The 17,692-nt window shown below is 43.7% G+C and overlaps 1 protein-coding gene across 1 annotated transcript; it reads left to right on the forward strand.

The window, feature by feature from the left end:
- Positions 1-2,500: 2,500 nt before the first annotated feature.
- On the forward strand, positions 2,501-16,990 carry mkrn1 (makorin, ring finger protein, 1). The gene is made up of 8 exons (XM_042078796.1): positions 2,501-2,710; positions 3,511-3,639; positions 7,186-7,409; positions 9,946-10,169; positions 11,660-11,874; positions 14,054-14,164; positions 14,993-15,140; positions 15,579-16,990. Exons 1-8 carry the CDS (start codon positions 2,637-2,639, stop codon positions 15,789-15,791), a joined length of 1,338 nt encoding a protein of 445 aa, XP_041934730.1. The 5' UTR covers positions 2,501-2,636; the 3' UTR covers positions 15,792-16,990.
- Positions 16,991-17,692: the final 702 nt, after the last annotated feature.

The raw sequence follows: 17,692 nt of genomic DNA on the forward strand, positions 1-17,692 counted from the left end.
CCCACTGATTCAAAACCAAGCAACCAGGAACCGCAAGGACACTCTCCTTGCTGTAGTGTGCACAGTAACAGTGGAACTTATAGCAGAAAAAGATTCATGTTTTCATGTTTAAAGCTACTGATTAATAATAATACTAATACTACTACTACTACTACTACTACTAATAATAATAATAATAATAATAATAAAATAAATATTTGAATGGTACACATGTGGTGGGGAGATAAATGCACCTGTTCTTCTGCAAGCTAATCATTTCCTGGCACAAATTTTAAACTGAAAAGTTTTTATATCAAATACACTGTTTAAAGGTGCCATGTGTAAGAATTTAGGTAAAAATATCCAAAAAATGAGCTACACACATCAAAAGAATGAGAAGAAATAAGGGCGATGACATCATTAAAAAAATGACAAGGTATAGTGCTGCAGAGATAACGCGCACAGCTTGTGGGCGTACTTGAACCAAAGAGTATACACCTGTCAGGCTGTGGCTAGTAATTTAGCATGCTAATTCAGGTTGATATCTCTGCAGCACTATACCTTGTCATTTTTTTAATGACATCATCGCCCTTATTTCTTCTCATTCTTTTGATGCGCATAGCCAGAGACTTTCTAATGAGGAGACACAGCACTCAAGACACCCTCCATAGAAATGCATGGGGCTAGTTTGTAACACCAATATGGCCGTTACTACACATCACACCCCTTCCTCGGCAAAACGTTGACATGTGAATACATTGAGCCAATCATGTGGTGTGATGTGAATACATTGAGCCAATCATATGGTGTGTTGTGAAGACATCTTCCCAATCATGTGTTGTGAACTCGCCGCTGGAGCAAGATTGGTGTCGTGAAGCCTTGTGCACGCGCATTTCTGGATGCCCGATGAGTGCCCAAAAAGCATTCTTACACATGGCACCTTTAAATTACATTAGCAAACTAACTGTCAGTTGTGCTGTTGGTAGTATTTACAAGTTGAGTGTATTAGCTAGATTAGATATGAATTCCTTTTTCTATAACTCACAAGATTGTGGAGTATCCATCCACATGCATTCTGAAGAAATCTACATGCTAAAACAAGTTGTATCCCATTGTGACATGAAAGTACATGCACAATGTATCTCTTGTAGTGGTGGTCAATCTGGTGAACAATGCAAGCATGACATTGCGAAAGGTGCCACCTCATTATTGTTGCAAAAATCCGCTTGGTTTGTGGTTAGTGCAGTGTAGTCATACTCGAAATCCGTAAATATGGAAGTTCCTACAATAGATATAGAAATGTAATCATAGTAAATTACATCAGACCGGGCATGATTTTCTTCGCAAGAAAACAGCCACTGGCTGTGTGTATTCGGGGGGGGGGGAAATCAAATAAATACAAATAAATAAAAACATTTTTAATACCTACAAGCATTTCAGAACAGTATTGCATCCTTAAATTAGAGATATGTGTGATATGGGTATATTACATGGTTTATTTCAGCACTAAATTTAGTTAATTTAGTGAAGATGAGATGAGTTGGGCACCAAAGTATCATAATTGCTTAACCAATGGGTTCTGTGATATAGCTCCACAAAATAGAGACAGGCGGTATGGAGATGGCACAATGCTCCTGTCTAGACAGATGGCAGTCTTTCCTTTAGGTCTCCTAGCAACTCTGTGTTGTCAATTTAGGAAATGCTGCTCAGTTTGGCACTCCAGAGTAGCCTATAGGTCAAAAATAGCTGTGCAAGGATTTTATTTGAATTCTACCAACATGCAACTCCTGAATCATGTCATGAAGAACAATGAAGAACATCACTGCTGAGCCAAACATGAGGGAAATAGTAGGCTATAATCGATTAGGTATAAATGAGCTGAATGGAGAGTACATCTGGAAACTAGGCTTAGGCCTATATCTAGACAGGTATTTGTGTTGTTATTTTTTATTATTACTAACTGAATTAACCATGTGCTGCAGCACATGCTTTGGTTTTTGGAAGCCCATTGTTACATAAAATAGGAAATCAGGAAGTTGTGGAGATTGTCTGAGATTATGCAACTGTAAACTGTCCAGCCCCCCCCCCCCCCCCCCCCCCCCCACACACACACACACAACAGTATAAAAACCTATGTTAAGATCTTGAAGTAATACATTTGGTTCTGGTGTGTAGTAGGCCTAGGCTAGGCTACTCATTAATATTCAGAATCAATGTACTCCTAGAGAAACGTTTCTGTTAATTTCGATAACATTTTTGTCCCCAATAGCATAGAATACAAAATTATTGTATTTTTGTCCCCAATAGCAGAGCATACAAAATTATACAATGTTGTGTTTAGGCTATAGCTGTTTGGTGTTGCATAATGGGTTAAATAACCAGAAAATTACCAACAAAAGCATGCCGATGTAGCCTACCACGGGTGTTTAGTGGGCGTTCAAGAATGTGATTGATGTCACAACTGCACTTGTTGTCACTATGCCAAATCCATGATATCATCAGATGATTTGTTGATGCAATTCTGACGTATAACCGGGCGCTCGTGCCCCCTGGCGGTTGCCGCTGGAGAAGCTCCGGAGGCCGACTGAGCTTCGGCTTTCCGAAAACAAGCGAAACAGCGCGGAAGAACCGGGCGCTCTCCTTCAACATAAACAGCAATGGCGGAGGCAGCGGCAGCATCGACAGCGGCCCCAGCAATATCGGGAAGCTGGACTAAACACGTAACCTGCAGGTGAGACAGAATTTACACGATGTTGTTCATGTGAAAATTCGACGTAAGTGTTGGTATTATGTCTTACTGTTGTCATTGTAATCATTTGATAGGCGAGGTAAACGCTGTCTTTGTGCTGGTGCGAAATGTGGTATTTGTTTTGATCCAGCCACCAGCCTCAACAGCTAGCTAGCTATCACTAGCTCACTCGGTCGTTTAGGCAACGTTAAATACATTATTTTCCCTACGCTTTAAGGTGAACACAGTTGTAGCAGTACACAAGGTGGCATAACAATATACACAACAAGCTCAAAACTTCCATGAACGTGAAATTGGCTGTCAAAAACAAACATTGCAAATGATTGACAGAACAACACTACACTTTGGCAACAGCAAAAACGCCATGAGTGTGATTTAACATTTATGTCCATAGTTTCAGTAGCCTATCCTTAACTGACAAATATTTTTTTCGTTACTGTCTGCGTTGTTTCTAACAACCGTCTAAGTTAATTTGACATGTAAGAGAGTCATTTTTCACTCGAGAGGATAGCGTGAGTTGTATTAACAATTGTCCAAGTCCTTGCATCTGCGTTGGCTTGTGAACAAGGTTTTAATCGCTGTCAGGTCTTCTCTATTAGTCATCAGCCCATGTCCCCTTGATTTTAAGTTTAAAATGTCTAAAAAGAAGACCATTGAAATAAATTGGTTTGGGAAAGGTGATTGCCATTGTCCATGGTTAACCCGCTGGCCCTTCAAGTGTGGAATACAGGAAAAGGTTGTTTTCGTGTGAAACGTTACCTTATTATTCCTTTGATTTGTAGGTATTTCATGCATGGTCTTTGCAAAGAAGGGAACAACTGTCGATACTCGCATGACCTCACCAGCAGCAAGCCAGCCATGATTTGCAAGTTCTTTCAGAAAGGATACTGTGCTTTTGGGGACCGTTGCAGGTAAGCCATTTCTTTGGCTGCTGATGTCATGCTCTGTTGGAAACTCGACTACTTCTTTTGTTGTGTCAGAATGTAGGCCTAGTTGCTGTAATTTTGTCCAGTTGCCTTTTTGACAAAACCCTGCAACCAAACTCAAGAAGTCTGTTCAGCACAGGTGTGTGTACCACACACTCGGCGAAGTGGTTTCTGAGAATTGTTGTGGAATGCTGCTCTGATGTTTGTGTCATTTGAGAAGCCCAGTGTGTAATATCAACATGTTGTTGACGCCATCTACAAAAGTTGTCTCTAAGTGTAAGGAAACACTTGAAGGACATGTTGGGGTGTGGGGGGGTGGGGTGAGTGCACATTTGGTGAAAGTCACCCCTTGACTGCTTTTGGGGTTGCTGCTATTGTTCCCCCATTTGTTTCCCCTTTTGGTTAATGTTCTTATCAGGCTGTTCTCACATAGCCCCAGCCGGAGTTGAACACTCTAGTATGATATGCAGCATGAAGGCATATCCTCTCCTGGAGCTTCTGCCTCCGTATAAGGGAGGAACCTGGGAGCTTTTCTGCAGCTGAAGCCCGAGTGTGTCATGAGTGATGGGGGGGGGGAATCAATCAGCCTCTGCAGTGCCTCTAGTCACTAGGGATTAAGGGTGCTGTTATCATCAGCTGCAAACAAAACGGCAGGATCCAGTCCATCTGACATGCCTTCAGATGAGCATCCAAGGAATAATGTGGGAATGTTTTAGGGGGTGGGATGAAGGTGGCGGTGGTTGAGGGGGTTGATGGACTTTGGCTAAGTCTGAGTTTGGAGCATTATCAAAATTAGCCTTGCGGCTAGACAGCCCAGACAATGTTTGCCCCCTGCAAGTGTGTCTGGGTTCAAGAGCATCGCCATAGTTACGGGTGTCGCTCAGAGGGTCCTGCTGTGTGAGAATGTTGTGTGTGTGTGTGTGAGTGAGGGGGCTCATTCCTTTGACAGCATATGCTCTCTCTCTCTATCGCTCTCTCTCTTTCTCTCTCACACACACACACACTTCCCAGGGCTGGTCCATGGGGGATTGCATGTTTTGATAGTGGGGGGTGCACATGGGGGTTTTGTTGGCCCAACAGCCGTGCTGCGTGAGGATGATTGGGTCTTCCGTCTCCATATGGAGGCTGTCCTTATTGTTGTTTCCATGCAGAGGGGAGGAGCCCAGTGAAGGGGTTGCCATGAAGAGGAGGAGGGGGAGGAGTGGGGGGTTTATTATGGATGGATTCAGCAGCCTTTGCCATTGTGTCCTGCTCGGTCTGTCTCTCTCTCTTTCTCTCTTGCTCTCCCCCCTTCCCGCAGACCTGGGGGGCAGATAGTGCAGTCTGCATGGCAATTACATAACTCTCTCTCTCTCTCTCTTGCTCACTCGCTGTACCCCCCCCCCCCCCCCCCCCCCACCAATCTCTCCCTTTGCTGCTGGGTTCATTCAGTTCATGCCGCCATTCTGTGCCTGCTTCGTATGTGCCTGCTTCTCCGTCATTTATTTATGCCCTCCTTGGTTCCTACACACACAGCACAGCGAAGCCACTATACGGCTCTAGTACAGACGAGTGCTTCAGTGGGCACTGAAAAAATTATGCCAGTGCAAAGTAGACCGAAGAAGAGTTTTAGTGCTTGAACTCAGAGAGAGGCTACTTAATGTGTGTGTGTGTGTATGTGTGTACGCGTGTGCGCCTGTGTGTCTGTGCGCCTGTGTGTGTGTGCGCCTGTGTGTGCGTGCGCCTGTGTGCGTGCGCCTGTGTGTGTGTGCGCCTGTGTGTGTGTGCGCGCCTGTGTGTGTGTGCGCGCGCGCCTGTGTGTGTGCGCCTGTGTGTGTGCGCCTGTGTGTGTGTGCGCCTGTGTGTGTACGCGTGTGCGCCTGTGTGTCTGTGCGCCTGTGTGTGTGTGCGCCTGTGTGTGTGCGCCTGTGTGTGTGTGCGCCTGTGTGTGTACGCGTGTGCGCCTGTGTGTCTGTGCGCCTGTGTGTGTGTGCGCCTGTGTGTGTGCGCCTGTGTGTGTGTGCGCCTGTGTGTGTACGCGTGTGCGCCTGTGTGTGTGTGCGCCTGTGTGTGTGTGCGCGCGCCTGTGTGTGCGCGCGCCTGTCTGTGTGTGCGCGCGCCTGTGTGTGCGTGCGCCTGTGTGTGTGCGCTTGTGTGTGTGCGCCTGTGTGTGTGCGCCTGTGTGTGTGTGTGTGCGCGCGCCTGTGTGTGTGTGCGCCTGTGTGTGTGCGCCTGTGTGTATGTGTGTGATATTCATGGCTGTTCCATACTCCTTGTCCCAGGATTAGTCATCCTGTGCATCCTCACAGAATGCTAACACTGATCTATGTCCAATAGCAAACCGTGTGAGAGACGCAGTCTAACGGTGCATTCATGGCACCTGGGAATGACAAGGACCGCCCCTGTGATTACGTTGGTTTTCCCACCGCGAGTGTTCATGTGCTTTGCCGTCGGAATGTGTGAAAAACATGGATGCCACAACAAAGGTTAAAACATACGCTCACTAATCTTAAATAAACAACTGTATTTGCTTAAAAATATAGTGTAAGACGCTTGTGAAAGAAAGATTATGCAGCTTTGCCTTTGTCATTGTCTTTAAACTACATTGTCTGTTGGTGGGGAAAGGAGGGGGGGTGCAGTTGAAGAAGCCTTTTTGACAGGTGGATTGGTGCAGAAAGTGTACATAACGGGATTTGTCTTGGAAGTGTTGCAGTGCAAGCGTCAGAGAAAGGAGGTTCACAGCAAGTGTCCGCGTGCTGCTGTTTCTGGAGGTGGCAGGTGCGAGGGCGATGGGGGATGCTCTTATCTTTTCTTTGTGCAAACGGATAGTGTCGCCGTCACGGCCCGTCTGCGCCTTTTTGTGTTGATCTTGTGGTGGGTGTTGATAGTGCCACTGGGACGTCAAGGACTTTGCCTTTGCAGACTGGCTTACCACGCTCAGACCAGCATCTGGTCCGGACACTTGACTTTGCCATAGCAAAAGCGTGGTGTCAAGCCAGCTCATGGTTTGTTATTTGGTGTAAATCTAATTGTCTGTGGTAACAAGTTTCTGCTTGTCTTTGGAAATGCTGTTATGAGTAGGATAAGGGCCAATGAGGTGTTGTTTGGTAGTAGAAAATCAATGGGCCTAATGATTGTTACTGAGGAAATGGACACATTAGCACTACAACTGGGCTTGTTGTTATATTATAGACATTTTACAAAAATAAATAAGTAATACAATGATATTCTTTCCGTAATTTGCCTAAACTACAGCCTGATCTAATACCCAGAGGATGAGTCCTAGCTTGGTCTAACTCATAATGTAATCCAGTAGATTATACCATTCCGCATGATTGCATGATTTTTGCCAACCTGGTGCACTCAATTTCTAAGCACCATCAAAAAACAGAGGTTAGAAAAATACAGTAAAATGTAGCCTATGTTAAAAATACGGTTACTTGTTGTAAACTATAGCATTTGTAAATGCATTATGCTTCTTGCGGGAAGATGTAGTAAGAGTAGGCGTAGGAGTAAGCCAATTTAAGTCTAACTAGCGCACCTCTCCCTCAGGTATGAACACACCAAACCAACTAAGCAAGATGACCTGCCGGGCCCCAAGACGCCCCTGCTGCCGCCCGCCACTGCCCCCCCGCAAGCCAGCACCAGTGGCCCAGAGCCTGTGTCCAGTGGGCCCGCCGGCAACGCCGATGCCCAGGACAAGATGCCAGGCTCAGGTGCCGAGGACTGGGTCAACGCTGCCGAGTTTGTGCCCGGCCAGCCTTACTGTGGGAGGGGTAAGTGTGTGTGTGTGTGTGTTTGCATGTACACTAGAAGATGATGGTCAGTAAGGGTAAGTAGGCCATTGAGGGTGGGCACTCTTAGAACTTATGGGGCCTGCGTGCTTGGACACTACTGTAGACATTATTCAACTGAATAGATTGATGACCAAATGTCATTGGTGCAGTATCGTTCAGGATGTTCTGTGGCAGGACGTTGTTCTGTTCAGGGGCAAGGCTCCTGCTAAACTCTGGAATTCATTTACTGAATTCCCAGAGAGTGTCTCATCATTGTCTTCCATCAGGCCACTTCCAGTTTAGGCTGAGGGCTTCTCTCCTCCTCTTTTGGATGTGTGAGACATGCCCTATCTATTTATATCACTGCGCCAGCCGGTCGAGGACCTCCGCGCCGCTGTTTACCATGAGAAAGAAGTTAAATGGACAGCAGCAGAATTTGCAATCAGGTCTCCTGCTTCACATGATGAGCATGGGAAAGGAATGTGGGATTATATTGACATATGACCTATTTCAGTTATAGCTTGAGTTGGGTTGTGTAAGGTTACGTATATATAAATACGAACCTTTGTTTATGACGAGCACAATCTTGAGGTTGTTGGAAGGGGATGGTCAAACCACTGTACTTTTATACTGCGCACCAGTCATACCCTTTTTAGAACATAAAGGTGGTTCAAACTGTTTACCCATTTTGATGCCACTAAAGTGGGCAAACACTGCGAAATATATTTTCATTTAATCTGAAGTGTCTGACAACCTTGGTGGCATGACGTGATTCACAGGACCTGGCTGTGGTGAATCCCTGTGAGACTGATATGTATTTGTCTCCATAGGATCACCAATGTGATTAACAGTAGCCAAATAAAAAAAACAACAACAAAAAAAAACAATCAATCTGTGGTAGGATGTTGTTCAGGGACGAGGCTCCTGCTAAACTCTGGAATTAATTGACTGAATTCCCAGAGAGAATGATGAAGCCCAAGTTTCCTTGAGGGATGTAAATCCTTACCTCTTAAGTGGATGTTTTTGTTTGTTTGAAGTCAGCCCCTTTGTGTTTCCCATAGCCACACGTTGTGTGCAGTTTTGCAAGGAGGGGAGCATAAATCATAATGTCTATGCAGTTTTACCCTTTTCAGGGTCCTCATGTATCATGCATTATGCCTGCTTTTCTGTGGCAAAGAATTGGCCTGTAAAAGTGTCACCTAACAAATAGAGTTGTCTGAATGCACATTTGTAAATTATGTGCATCGCCGAGACTTTAGTAGAACAGGATGCTGCACACTGATACTTCAAGGCATCCTATGCAAGGTTTTATTCCATATAATATAATATAACATAACAGCTTCAAAGTCATGTTAATATTAAACTAACTTAACTTAACTAACCTGCCGGCTATGGACAACCAGTCATGCAACTTGCTCTCCCTGGTCCCGGTTGGAGAATCAGGAATTCCTTTAGAGCAGTTGTGCAATAACTTACTATTTGTAATATACCGTGTAGCATTACCTTGTCAGTTGACATGGGATTTTGGAAATTATCTTTACTAGTTTGTAAACAAATCCACATGTACCGTGTCCAGGGTGAATGAGGCCGTGAGTGGTATTTACGACAGTTGATATACAGTAAACATGTGATCAGTAACTTCCACATGTCTAGTCTAGTTTCACCAACAGGGGGAGATGGGCATGTTTGGGCCTCATAGAGAGTGTGTCACCAGGATGCCTTCATTGAGTCCTCTGGTTTGTGACTGAATGGGCTATTCTCTGCTCTCCTCCTGACCTCAGTAGAAGGGGACATTCCTTTGACAAATATTAGGCTGGTGCCAACAGCGCACACACACACAGACACGTGCGCACCCACACATACAGATGCTCATGCAAACACACACCGCTCCGAGGGAAATAGGTGGAAGTCCCCATATTAAACTGTTTGGACAGCTAGCGGCTCAGGGTGTTATGGTCAGAATGCAGATAGCTGATGACTCTTTAGTGAGAGATGGTTAGAATCCATAACCCAAACCATTGCAGGTCACTGCACCTGATTCCGCAAATAGTAGCAGGTGCACCTGATTTCTTTTGACAGTGCAGCATTTGTTTGTTTCTGTTTAAAACTGACATACAAAAACGTGCAAAATGCAGCCAGGAACTTTAGGAATTTTGTTTTTCCTGCTTTGTGGTCGTTTGTGATTCATGCCATAAAGTTAACCATTGTTCAGGGTATTTTTGTGTCAGAATTTTATTATTTTACGGTTTACAACTGTATTATTAAAATTTTATTATTTTACGGTTTATGGTTACAACTGGCTCAAGATTGCAGCAAAATGACAGTGGAGGACAACGCAATGTAAAACATAGCTATAAACCTTTGCACTTGTGTGAATGGAAACGCATTATGCAACTATGCAGTGCATTCATGTAGCAACAAAGCTTAACTTGGTCGGGATGAGAAGAACCTATTCGTTAACTTGACAGTAATCTGACTGAACAACCAAAACCCACACTCGGTTTCCGAATATAACCCTGTCACCCCCCCCCTGCAGCAGACCCTGCTGTTTTGGAGGGATCCGGTCCGATCATAATCGAGGAGGAGTACGAGAAGGAGCAGACCGACTCTGAGCTGAAGAAGACGCTCTGCCCATACGCCGCCATGGGGGAGTGCCGCTACGGCCTCAACTGCGCCTATCTCCATGGCGACGTGTGCGACATGTGCGGGCTGCAGGTGCTCCACCCGTCCGACAACGTCCAGCGCTCCATGCACATCAAGGTGAGCGGTCAGGGCCCGGACACTCCCCTAACAACGCCTCCTCTTAGTCGCCACACCCTCTTAACAACGCCTCCTCTTAGTGGCCACACTCCCCTAACAACGCCTCCTTTTAGTGGCCAGGGCCTTCCTGAGTGGACGGCTAGGGTGGTAAAAGAGCCCATTGTTGAATCGAACTCTTGCATGATAACTAAATAAACAGTTTGTATGTAGAAGACCACACTTACACGGCTCACTCACTCCATATTTTTGTTGACATTTGCTTGCTAATTTGGTTACCATACTCTCTTTATCCAATAGCTGGATAAATAATGTGTGTAAAAACAACTCTAGTTCTACAGACCAGCTCCACCCAGGCCTACTCTGTGTATTCCAAAGCCTGTGCCTGCTGTAAACTTAAAAAGACTATTTATTCCTCTCCTAATTAAGGAAGACGGCTGATGCACACCGGGGCTTATCATAAGAGTCAGTGCTAGCCAGTGCACAGGGTGAAATTGGTATCACATTCCAGCCCTTAAGTGGAGGTCAACTTAGCACCATGCAACCACAAAAACAAACAGAATGTCCTGTAGCACCACACCCTGGCTGTTTATCCATGGAGGGACTGTTTAACTATATCCTTGTAAAAATAAGAAGTTATACATGTCCCTAGGCACCCTGTCCATAGAGTATTGGAAAAAGAATTAACAGAGAGACAGAGAAAGAGAGAGAGAGCGAGAGATATGAAGTGTGTGGCCTACTTGACAAGCTTGTCCTTAGTTGCAGGAGGTATGCGTACGTCTGAATAAGGTACCGGTACTACGTTTTTTTGTTTTTTTTTTTCCAAGCAAATTGGGAACTCTGTTGGCTTAAGCTGTGGGCTGTCGGAGTCTATGTTTGGATGTCTGTCAAGTGAGGGCATTTTAACAGCCTACCCATTTGTCTGGGCCATTAAAAGCCTTTTAGCCAGAATGGACTTATTTAGGGAAGCAGAGGTCCTAATCAAAAGATTCAGATTTAGAAAAGTCACAGTAGTCTGTGATGAGTGACATGTCGCTCATGTTTCATAGGCAAGATTATTCAACATTTTGTATGTTGGCCACAATTTTATTCTCATGTGAATTCTGGCCTATTTCACTATGCATCATGTGTAAAATGAGAGATTTTGAATAAGCTCTAAGGGCATGTGTCTCTGGTGCCGCTCACCCAATCAGATGCCTAGAGTGAACATTGTCCTAACAGAAAGTGGTAGACTTCAACAATAATCCAGTTAGGAGAAAAATATCTGACCAAACCTTTCACAATTTTTGACAACTACGCATCACCTGTGTTCTAGGGTAACGTGAGCTTTTTATAGCTATGACTGATGGTACTCTGTAAGCTAATTACACGTTGTAGCCTCATATACGCTACGCTAAGATAGCCACTGAATGCAGCTGATACAATTTATCTAACAAGCGTGAGTTTTTCGGATGGATGTCTAAACCCAGACACGTTTGTCGTCCTCTTGCCAGGCCTGCATCGAGGCTCACGAGAAGGACATGGAGCTGTCGTTTGCTATCCAGCGCAGTAAGGACATGATGTGCGGCGTGTGCATGGAGGTGGTGTTCGAGAAGTCCAACCCCAGCGAGCGCCGCTTCGGCATCCTGTCCAACTGCAACCACTGCTACTGCCTCAAGTGCATCCGCAAGTGGAGGAGTGCCAAGCAGTTTGAGAGCAAGATCATCAAGTAAGTGGTCTCTCTCTCTGTGTGTGTGTGTGTGTGTGTGTGTGTGTGTGTGTGTGTGTGGAGAGGGAGATGTTTATATTTATGCAACCAGTTGTAATCTGTTGCATTTGCTCATTTTGATGCCACCACTAGGATGTACTAACATGTATATTCGTGTGATGTATGGCTTGGGATTGCTTGCCTTCTCACCAACCGTTCACATACACAACTGGCTGCATTGTCAATGAGTCCTTGCCCCAGTACTACGTAGGCACTACATGTGTTATTGGATGGCTCCATTAGTACAGAGCAAAGTTCAGGGTATGCAAATCCACAAAAAGCTGGCACAAGTGCTAGGTCAAAAAACTGAACTAAAAGAAGCGTTGCTCAGAATAAAGTTTTGTGGGAGCTTTTAATACGGTGTGCAGGTCTTTCTTTTGTTCCATTAGAGTACAGAACACTGAATTCAGACCCAGAGTTGTAAATAAAGCCGGTCTTGCATGCTAATGTACTGTCATGTATTGCACCTATACCAACGGTCCTAACGCTAGTGTGAATCCTGCATATGCAAAGTTTGTGTGAATCTTCCATAAGCAACGCGTTACTTTTTGAAGATGTGCACAACCAACGCACCAAGTGGCATAGGATACATATTGCAGCCATGGTGTGTATACATACGCGCTCTTAAAGCAGGTAGCCTATATCCTGGCCGAAGGTTTATAAACTATTAAGGTTTATAAGCTATTAAACGATATAAACGATTATTGCCGCAAATATAGGTGCAGATACAAAACTACTGTCAAGGCTTAGCTAGTGTGGTCAGGAAACACAGAATAATGGAGGCTTGCATCTATGACAGTCAGAAATAAACAATATAGTTTTGGTTGAGGAAAAGACTTGGCAGACATTTTATGGGATAGGAAATGGTTTGAAGCCACTCAGTAGGCCATCGGGACACACACCCTCTTTGTTTGTTTCCTCGACGGTAGAAACAAATGCATCAGATTTGACTTGAATACCACAGTTAAAGGAAATAGGTGGTAGTTTCAGTGTGTGTTCATTTGTTTACCTGTTCTGTGTGTGTCCATAAGTGGAGGGTGTTGTGCAGTGTTTTACAGTTTAAAAATGGTCAAGTAAAATGTAATGTTTGTTTGTTTACGTTTCTTGTTCCTAAGTAAATACAGTACATTTTTAAGCCTGTGAGCTTTGCGTGGGCAATTGTTTTTGTATGTCTTGAGTTTGTTAGCAGAAAGTAATGTAAAAAAACACAAATAAAACAAAACATTGTGCCTATTAAATATACAATATAATTAATTAATCTCTATGTTTCTGCTTGGTGAGCTAACATCAGGACATGAAAGGCAGAAAACGTGAGCCTGGACTCTGTTTGAAATCCTTGTGGTGGATACAGCCTCGGTTTTCATCAATAATGGATTATATCACACATTCCCAGAATGATGTCCTATTTAAATGGCCGTACTATTTTGTAAATTGGTATATACTTCAAACAAATAAATCATTTACATTTTTTATTAGGCTTCAACAATCTAGAAGGCATGAAAACATGAACATGAATGCATAAATCCAAGGCTTTATGTGCCTTCATCTTCCGTACGACAATTGAGTAGGTTGCAGACAAATAAATGAATAACTAACCATTTTATAAAAAGGCCACCTCTCATTATTTTGGAGGGAGACTGAGAAGAGACCATTAATATGCACATATCTTCGATGTTTTGCACTTTCATCAGCGATGCCACAGTACCTATGTGCACTGTGGATAACCCACACAGGAAATGAGCTGTGGAGGCTGGAGTAGACAAAACTGATATAGAGGTCAAGACGTGTTGGGAGCGCTTCAGCGAATGAGTCAAAGTGTAGCCTCATCCGCATACACACCCCACTTGGTCAGGCTAAGGCTGAGTGACCTGTTTCCAGCAAGAGTTCTGACATACACCAAAGCAGAAATAGTCTCTGCTGCTATTTACATTTGTTTCCCCCACTTTGATCAGTTTTACATAATGCATACATGGCAGATTTTTTTGTTTTTAAGAGAGTTGTTTGGGATATTGCCATTTGAGTTCTTACAAAAAACAACCTGAGTGAATTAATCTCTTTCTTTTTTTCTCTCTCTCTTTCTCTCTCCATCCATCTGTCTGTATCTTCCTCACTCTCTCAACCAACTTCGCTCCATCCACAGGTCCTGCCCAGAATGTCGAATCACATCCAACTTTGTCATCCCGAGCGAGTACTGGGTGGAGGACAAGGAGGAGAAGCAGAAGCTCATTCAGAAGTACAAGGACGGCATGGGGTACTGATGGGCGCTTCCATTTATAGGGGCTCCTAACCACTGTTCATGGTTGGCCAATACGTAAGGGATGACAGCCGCCGTCGTGTCCTGTTATACGGAATTAATGGACGAGGGGGGAGTTTCCTCCGCCCGAGTCCATTAATGTCCTGTAACAGGACACCTCAAAGGCCGTTATCCCACTTATCACCCGGTTGCCACTATAGGCAGTAGTAATGCCTTTATAGCACGCAAAGGAAACAAGCAGTTCCATTTAAAAAGAAGCCGACTTGTTCAGTTTGTTGGACATCTTTCTTTGGCCCTAAAAGCGATAGCATGGACAGTAAGCTTGTTTACAGTTGATTCCTTTGTTGCGAAGCCTGCTTCCAGGCTCAATTGTCGTCCTACTGTGGTTGTAATAGTTACCATTCATAAGCATTGATATGGAACGGTGATTCAACTTTTTTTACCAGATCTACTTCATAGGTCTCCCATTGTTCAGAATTATTAGCCACCCTACCAGCCAATCAGAAAAGAGTATTTCTTCTCTCCGGGTGATCATACAGAACAACTCGGTGTAGTTGTTGTCTTATTTGCAGCCTCACTTACCAAAGGAGGCTTATCAGACCTCAGGTCGTCATTAAGCCTTTGACTTAGATAGTCATCATAAGTGGCCTCAATTATTTTAAGTGTGTGTGTCTGGTGATGCAATGCAATGTAATGCAGTGTCTTACACTTAATAGGGCATTGCTCACAGAAACTCTGCTATTTCTTTGGGTTGTAATGTCTGAGGTTCTAAGGCCTAAGGTAACTTGACCTTTTTTTCACCTCCCGCTCCCTCTCGGCCAACAGAACCAAGCCGTGCCGGTACTTTGACGAGGGTCGTGGCACATGCCCGTTCGGGGCCAACTGCTTCTACAAGCATGCATTCCCTGACGGACGACTGGAGGAGGCTCAACCTCAGCAACGCCGCCAGGCCAACTCCAATGGGAGGAACCGCGTAAGAACTACAGAGACTGTCGATAGAATTGTTTTTATAGAATTAGCTTTCAGTCTTTGTTTCACTTTGTTTTATTTTGGAACCTTGAGGGTCGTTCTGCATTTTCATCAGAGCAGCGTGGTCATCTGGTTGTTTAGTTGTTGGATCTAGTTGTTTTTCACCATAAATGATAGCTGCAGTTTGATGTAAGTTTAAGCTTTTTGCAAGCAGTCAGCAGCACAGGTCATTTTTAGACAAATGGCTGTTTAAATTCCTGTGTGCATTGTACATCTGAGAAATGAAGCTATTCTGGTATAGTTTTGCCTAGTTTCATTTCCTTTATATTCACATATTTATTGGCTTTTAGACCAAGCAACATTTATAATGTGGTACTGGTCAATCTGTTTAACCATGTGTGTTGTTTTCTTTGCCCATTCTCTCTGGCTGTCCCTCCCCTAGAACTCGCGGCGGACACCCCTGTGGGACCTCCTTGACGAGCGGGAGAGCAGTGACTCCTTCGACAACGAAGACGAGGAGATGGTGACCTTCGAGCTTAGCGAGATGCTGTTGATGCTCCTGGCGGCCGGGACGGACGACGACGCCACGGACTCGGAGGACGAGTGGGACTTGTTTCACGAGGAGCTGGACGATTACTATGAGCTATATCTATAGCCCTCCCTGCCCCTCCCCCCACCACGTCACTATAATATCGCTTTCCTTACTCTCACCCCTACTAGACCTTAGAATGGACTGTCTCGTGAGCGTGTTGGACAGTAGCTTCTTTCCCCTTGTGTGTGGCAGTGCCTTCAAGCAGGCCATTAAAACATGATGAATTCAATTCAGGAATGAGGTGAAAATAACTTGATGGACAATAAACAAACAAACAAACAAAATAAAAAACAAAACAAAAAAAGAAACAAAAAACAACAGACTTAAGACGAACAGACGGAATACAGGTCAGTGCACTTGTGCTAAACATTTTCTGAGAAAACAAAGCTCTCCATTCTGTGAGTCTGTCCTTTGTCCCGTTTATGTGGAAAAGAAATAACAAAAGCAAAAAAAAACAAATAAAAAAAAAAACAAACAATGACAAAAACAAAGTGATGAAATTTGAACAATATCACTAATAAACCTTGTTGAGTTTACTCTCATAAGTGGGTTTTGTTTATCATCAACCCAGGTGTTTATTTGTCTTTTTTTCTCTTTGTCTTTTTCTTTTTTCTTTTTTTTTTTTTTTGAAAAAAAAAAAAAAAGACTTTCTGACTCGTAGAGAATGCAGAAGCTCTACGCGGCATCACTGTATCCGGTGGCGTATGTGGTAGTTCTGGATTACTCTGGTCATGCACTGACTTGGCTGGACTGGAGCACTAAGCCTCCTGATGGTCAAATTGCACAAATGCACTCTTAAAACAAAGGTTCATAAAGACTGGTCTGGTCATTGAACGATATAATATACTCCTTCCTTTTCTTTTTCCTATTCCTCCTCGTCAGTCGACCTGCGTGTCGTATTGGTTCTCTTCTCATCTCTTGTCCCAGAATTGGCCCTCAGGAACACCTGTGGTAGCAAGTCCCTCCTATGAGCTAGATATACCTTTGTGATTTGGACTCCACTCCGAAGACTTAAATGCATTAAAAGACGAAGCCGAATGTTTTATCAGATCAACTGTCTATTACTGTAGTTTTTTTTCTCTGCTTCAGAAACTATTGCATATTAAGACCGGTTGGCGGAAGCCAATCCACAAATACCCAATTGTTTTTCAGTTCTTGTTGAACTTGGTTGAAATGCATATGTTTATATTGATATGTGCTTGTTTTCTATGGTCCAGACACCATCAACATAACTTGAAAATAAAGTTTATTATCAAACTACAGTCCAGTTTGCTAGATTTATTTTTCTCACCAGATGTGAATTTGTGTTTTTTTAGGATAATGTACGTATTCACTCCTCATTGCCATCACAATGTAAAGATGTCATTATATTTCCAAGGCAATAATAGGAAGCTACTGAGGAGACCGTAATTGGTGCCATCACAGAAAATGTCTATACAGTAGCCTACATGTTAGTCCTTACAGACCAATTATATTTAACATTTAAGGAGAGTTATGCTTCTCTGGTCTTAGGATCAAAACAAGGTTATTTTCAAGGTATTGTATGACAACATTATTGTATTGATTCTTAATATTGATCGTGCGTGTGTATAGGAGTGGGAAATGATGCCTTGAGCGATTTGGACAGGCCTCTCTAAAAGGCCAAGTATTTTCAGTAACTTTCAGCTATTTCAGGGACTTTTTATAACACTCAGAATGTTTTGATTGTTATCACTGTGAATTGAAAAAAACATGTCTGGACCATCTTCTCTACAACCCTGGTTAAATGAATGGGATTCTAGAACATATATTACATAATATTGGATCCCAGGTCTGAATTTGTTTACACGGTCGGTTGATGTCTTCCCATGCGAGTGAGAGTGTGTGACATGAAGGAGGGGAAAAAAGCGAAACGGAGGCTGCTGAAGGACTCTGTTGTTGGGCAGAATACACAATGCGCATGGCAGTAATACCGAGACAATTTC

The sequence above is a fragment of the Alosa sapidissima genome, chromosome 22, assembly GCF_018492685.1.
Source record: "Alosa sapidissima isolate fAloSap1 chromosome 22, fAloSap1.pri, whole genome shotgun sequence".
Lineage (NCBI taxonomy): Eukaryota > Metazoa > Chordata > Actinopteri > Clupeiformes > Clupeidae > Alosa > Alosa sapidissima.

Bases quoted from the DNA above. Each gene is read 5' to 3' on its own strand.
- mkrn1 (XM_042078796.1), top strand. From the start codon at position 2,637: ATGGCGGAGGCAGCGGCAGCATCGACAGCGGCCCCAGCAATATCGGGA. The intron at 3,640-7,185 runs GTAAGCCATTTC...CCTCTCCCTCAG, and splicing joins GCTTTTGGGGACCGTTGCAG to GTATGAACACACCAAACCAA. The intron at 10,170-11,659 runs GTGAGCGGTCAG...TCCTCTTGCCAG, and splicing joins AGCGCTCCATGCACATCAAG to GCCTGCATCGAGGCTCACGA.